Source organism: Denticeps clupeoides, chromosome 6, assembly GCF_900700375.1.
Source record: "Denticeps clupeoides chromosome 6, fDenClu1.1, whole genome shotgun sequence".
Lineage (NCBI taxonomy): Eukaryota > Metazoa > Chordata > Actinopteri > Clupeiformes > Denticipitidae > Denticeps > Denticeps clupeoides.
The window spans coordinates 2,947,415-2,953,414 of NC_041712.1; the positions used below are offsets into that span (position 1 = coordinate 2,947,415).

Here is a 6,000-nt window from a genome sequence, read left to right on the forward strand (position 1 = left end):
AAATACAAAATGTGTCAATAATGAAGACAGATGGAACATGGAGACCACCATTTAGGTCATAAAGTCACCTAGTTTGGAACAATTTATGGCTCTTTAAAATGAAAAAAATGAGATTTTTATTGACTCTTCAGCAGAGATCAGGATGAGCCTTAAATGTTCCTGTAAACTGTAGGATAACAGCGTTGACATCTGCATGATTTAGTTTCAATCACGACACATGCTTTATTGTTCATTTTTTTTACCTTTTTCATGTTTAAACATTTTCAGAACATTTGGTATAGACACAAAACACACAAATACACCCAGTGCAGCTTAAACAAGCTCACATGGACCAAATCGAAACTTCAGCTATGAAAGCCGTGCTTTGGGCTCTGGTGTGGGCCGGACACGCCTCGTTCCTGTCAGCAGCGATCTTCACCGAAAACATCTTCCAGAGCGGTTAAGTAATTACTTGTTCATTCGCCATCCCCACAACATCATTATCTCACTGCTGCTCCTCAGAATATGTTTACACTCCCTGATGAATTCAATTAGGTCCTTTTCAGGGGATATTAGTGAGGGGGCGTCGCCGTGTGCAGGTCACACACCGGGAGTGAATATTAACACACTCCTCCAGACACAGCAGGCATATAAAAAGCGTGGGAACTCCATGGGGCCGGGCCCTGGCTTCTAGGAGGTGTGTGTCATGCGTAACGTGGCAGCCTGTGAGGGGTAGGAGTGTGTGTTTGTGTGTTTATGTGTGTGTGTGTGTGTATTCCTGAAGATGAACTAATGGGACAGGCTGCCAGCAGAAACTGCATTACCACTGCAGAGGGCCTGTCAGGCATCTGTCTTTATGCCGACTGGAGCGGAGCAGGGGCCTTTTTCTCACTCCAGGTGGGTCCATATGTCCACGTGTCCTCTCCTGACAATCGCTCCCACTGCGGCAGCCACTCAAGTGGGTATCATACGAGATGCTAAATGGGATTCATTCCACAGCAAACAAGGGCCAATCACACAGCGCGCCCTCAAAGCCCCTTCAGCACTGTCTACTTCAAATCGGAAAGCCATACACTAATCCCTCATAAACATGCAGGAATCTTTCCTATTCAGCAAGCACAGAGTAACTTTATCCAGAGTGACAGAGTGTCTTGCTCAGGGACACAATGGTTATGGTTCACAGGCGAGTGTCTTACCCACAAGGCTACTGTGCTTCTACCACCCAGTGACAGTCACATGGCTTCTCCTATCACTCTTATGCTGATGACACCCAGCTCTATCTGTCATTCCCACCAGAAGATGCTACTATAGCAACAAAAATTTCGGCCTGCCTCTCAGACATATCGGCATGGATGTCTGAGCGACACCTCCAACTCAACCTATCCAAAACCGAGATTCTGATCTTTCCGGGCAACAATTCTCCTCAGCAAAACCTTTCAATTCAAATTGGATCGCTATTGTTAACACCCACGGCATCTGCAAAAAGCCTTGGAGTTTGGATAGATAACAAACTGAGTTTGAACCATCATGTTGCTGCGATCTCCAGATCCTGCAGGTTCACTCTCTACAACATTCGCAAGATTCGGCCTTTTCTCTCACAACAGGCTACGCAGCTCCTCGTCCAGGCAATGGTCATCTCCAAACTCGACTACTGTAACTCTCTCCTGGCTGGAGCCTCTGCAGTCACCATAAAACCACTCCAGATGATCCAAAATATGGCAGCCCGTCTCATCTTCAATCAGCCAAAATACACCCATGTTACACCTCTTCTTACCTCTCTCCACTGGCTTCCGGTAGCTGCTCGCATTGAGTTCAAATCCTTGATGCTGCCTACAGGGCTGTAAATGGAACTGCACCCTCCAATATCAATACTATACTACCTAGCTACACTCCTGCATGCTCTCTCAGATCAGCAAACGAAAGGAGACTAAAAATTCCTTCTTCACGGGGTCTCCGATTCCAATCATGTCTGTTCTCCGTTGTTGTCCCTGGCTGGTGGAACAACCTGCCCTCCTCCACACGACTAGCCGAGACTATCACCACTTTTAAGAAGAAGGTGAAAACCCTCTTATTCCAAAAATATTACAGACAAATCTAACACATACACATTCATACACATTGAACAAACAAATACAAAATGTATAAATACATTATAATTTTTCTTAGTCTAGCACCCAACACTCTCCGAGCATGCTCTTCAATGACAAGTCTAAGCCTTATCAGGGCTCTTAGTTTGTATACTCAATATTCTATAGAAATCGAACGAGAATTGCTGGTGTCTTCCCATTGTAAGTCGCTTTGGATAAAAGCGTCTGCCAAATAAAGTAAAGTAAAGTAAAGTAAAGTGACAGAACTACAGACCCAGGAAGGTCCTGAAATATCGCAAAATGTATCAATATCAGTGAGACATGGCTCTCCTGTTTCTTTATAAGAAAAAAGCATTAGATTCTGGTATACTGTCATAATGTCTCTCATTCAGAATTTCGTATATCTGAGCAGAGCTACTGTGGTGCATGTTATTTGGCTTATCGATGTTATTCCCAAAAACGAGTGGGAAGCATCTTCACTGAAACTTAATAATCAAACTCCCGCAATGCCAAGTTGTCTCCCTGGCCATTCCGCTACAGAAAACCTCCAGTATGATGGGATAATCCATTCGCCCGGCTGTGGGCAGTTCACTGCGAGCTTTTCCCAAAAGAAAAGGCAGCACTTTGAAGATTTGATCTGATGAATAACCCAGCAAACGCTCATTCTGTCTGGCAAAGGACTCGCCTCTTGCCAGGCGGGTCTGGAGAGAGCTGGGGAGAATTGTGCAGGGTTGAATATTCTCTCTGATCTGAAACGCACGAGAACGAGAACAACTGGTTTACTCAGAGGGGCTTCTGAAGACTCTCACATGCCCTCATGTCCTCTGCTGCCACTTTATTTCCAACCCGGACCTTGCATATTCAGCGCTGCGGTGTGAATTCCACAGTTAGGACTTTGTTAGACACACAATCCTGTGCCCACTCTCTGTCATCTCTGTTTTTATCTGCTGTGAGTACAATAAACTGTGTATTGGAATCAGAATGAGAGACGGGCAGGAGGGAAGGGCCAATCGTAGCAATTAAAAAGGCTGCGAAGATTTCGGGATTGATGGGTGCGACGGTCTGCAGTGTGCGGTGACTGACACGATGTCAGGCCGAGCAGCGGCTCCTGCTGTGGACGGGAACTGGACCGTGGACCCGGCACAGTAAACCAGCCAGTCCGAATTCCACATCCCTTCACCGCAACGCTTTTCCTGTGGTCTGCACGGCGAAAGATGGGTTTTTACCACAGACACGGCATCAGCATGGCAGGATTAACCATATGGGCAGTTGGGCACATGCCCAGGAGAACCACCAAGCAAAATGCCTCTCCCATCCAGAACAGACAGATTTCTACTGTGCAAAAAATAATAGAAAAAAAAAATATATATATATATATATATATATATATATAAAAAAGAGTCTGAGACAATGTCCCTCACCTCGCATTTTCATTACAGCATCATGACCTCCTGAGAGTCAGGAATTCCCAGGCGGTGCATGGAGCCGAAAATCCCCCATTTACAGCCAGTACGTGTGATTTCCCATTTATGCAAAGTTTGAAATGCACCACAAAAAAAATTAATATTGAACAAACGCCGGAAATTACGCAGAATAATTAAATCAATTTTCTTTGTGCAACACGCAGAATATTTCACAGTCCGAACCTGTGAAATATGACCATTTCAATACTAATTATTCCTTTTTTTGTTTGTGAATCCACAGACTGGATCAGCAGCGATTAGACGATAAATGAAGAGTTCAGCAAGAAAGCACCGCGCACCCGGTAATCTACATGCGGATTAAAGAATGAAATCCCGCGCACCGTCTGGCGATCTACAAGTTTACACACGCACTGCATCCTCCACGTCCACCGCGAAACCACGTGACCGACGCCCGGGTAAAGTTCGCCCGCGGGCCCGGACCGGGGACACTTGTAGATCCGCCTTACCGTGAGCGCGCGCGTCGAGAGCGAGCACGAAGCAGACGAGCACGCGCAGCCGGGCCACGGATCTCGCGCTCATGTCTGCCGACGCGGACGCGGAGCGTCGAGGAGTCCGGGTCTCTCTACCGGCGGCGGCGGCGCGCTTCAGCACCGCGGACAGCTCCCCGCGTCGGCCAATGCCGAGGCGCGGTTCCCCGGTCAGCTGACTCACGCAGGACACACCCACCCGTTACCGAGCCCTCCGAGCCGACTTTAATCCACTTTCGCACCACTTGGTGTGTTTTAAATCGAATTGAGATATGGAGGTGGAGCCTAGTAGGTTGGACTACTGATAACTACTACTGATTTTACTGTAAATGTAAAATGTAAATGTAAAATGAAACAACACTGGACACAGTAAATGGTTGCTGGAAATGGCTGTATTTATATTTATTATAAATTCATCAGCATCAATTAGTCTTGACTTCAAATGGAATGATTCTGCATTCACTAATTCACATCAATCGGTTGATTATTAGAAATCCCTTTTGCATTTACACTGATTTAAATAAGACACAAAACTGGACAAATTCACACCATCTGGTTATCTGGTGTTTCAACAAATATGCATTCAATCGTTGTGTCTTTGCCAATGAATATTTAGTATGGTAATAATTTATATTCAAGCTCGTTTTTCACACAGGAACATTTCTGAATGACGTTTGAACAGTGGTGCAAATTACAAAGAAAAACCATGTGGAGGGTGCACAGTAACAGTCTGCGTTTTTTAATCAGGGACCACTTCTGGAATTTGAAGTAAAATTTAAGCTCATTTTGGATTTTGGACAGTGGAAATGTCACTGGATATCTAGCGGGCTTGCCTTGAGTGAGTCCCTGCCCTGTGCTCAGTGTCCCAGGATGCACTTCGGCAGAACCCCTGATTGGGATTACTGGATATTGAGTGTGTAGGTATTGTTGAGGTGTTTACTGTTCTATTAGTTCATTTAGTCTGAATATGGACACTGCCTGTCCCAGAAGGACTCTTTCCCGCTTGAACCATAATGTCCCAAATGGGCTGGCCGCCAGGACCACTAATGAAAATCCAGTCTGTCAAGAGACCACCAGTGTTTTAAGTTAATGACGTGGACACACCTCGCCAAAAAAGAAAATATTTGTCTCATTTGTCAGTGTCTGATTCAATATCAGGTTGTGAGTTGAAAGTCACTCTTGTAAATGTCCCAAATGTAGGAAAAATAATGGATCATCTTTTCTCTCTTATCTTCTCTTGTGTATAAATAGCTCCAGCTGCAGAGTATATGGCTCCTTCTACAAGCCTCCCCTTCCTCATCAGAATTAGTCTACAGAAAAAACTCTCTCACACACACACACACACACACACACACACACACCACTGCCTGGAATTTAGAAATGTAATAAGAAACATTGATTATGTGATTAAGCATATTTATCAGATATAGGCAAATATGGCATACACTGTAAAAACAGACTATGATAGGTTTCTGGTGAAACTTTTTTAAACTTGACATACTGCAAATATTAAGTCCAATGGCATCACAGAATCAAGAAAGACAGAATTTCACAAATAACTGAGTTGATGCGACTAATAAAAAGTTTATGAGCCTCACATCTATAATATTATGAATACATGTGAAATATAGCTGTACGCAGTGAAAAGCCTCACTGCACTGGACTGGATGGTTCACAGTAATAGAGATGCATTTGGGAGCCGGAGAGTCAGCAGCAATTAATGTCTTATACCTCCCGTTGCGTATTTCACAGTCCAATGCAGCTCTCACCATGACTTTATATAGAAATATAAAACTACACAATATAAACAGCAAAACGCAAACCCCCCAAAATAACATAAAAGAAATATTCTTTGTTCAGCATTTATGCAACAACCTTATTCAGTAGTTACAGGGACAGTCCCCTAGGAGACAGTCAGGGTTAAGAGTCTCCTGCAGGGACACAATAGTAGTAAGTGGGGTTTGAACCTGGGTCTTCTGGGTG

General features: G+C 44.5%; 1 protein-coding gene across 4 annotated transcripts in view; it reads right to left on the reverse strand.

Annotated features, from left to right (window-relative positions):
• Positions 1 to 4,178, reverse strand: part of sez6a (seizure related 6 homolog a) — a 75,734-nt gene extending 71,556 nt beyond the window's left edge. For all 4 annotated transcript variants that reach the window (XM_028983439.1, XM_028983438.1, XM_028983437.1 and 1 more), the window contains exon 1: positions 3,997 to 4,178. In XM_028983439.1, the coding sequence (XP_028839272.1) occupies positions 3,997 to 4,069 (73 nt within the window). In that variant the 5' untranslated portion in view covers positions 4,070 to 4,178. The remainder of the gene's footprint in view (positions 1 to 3,996) is intronic.
• Positions 4,179 to 6,000: the final 1,822 nt, after the last annotated feature.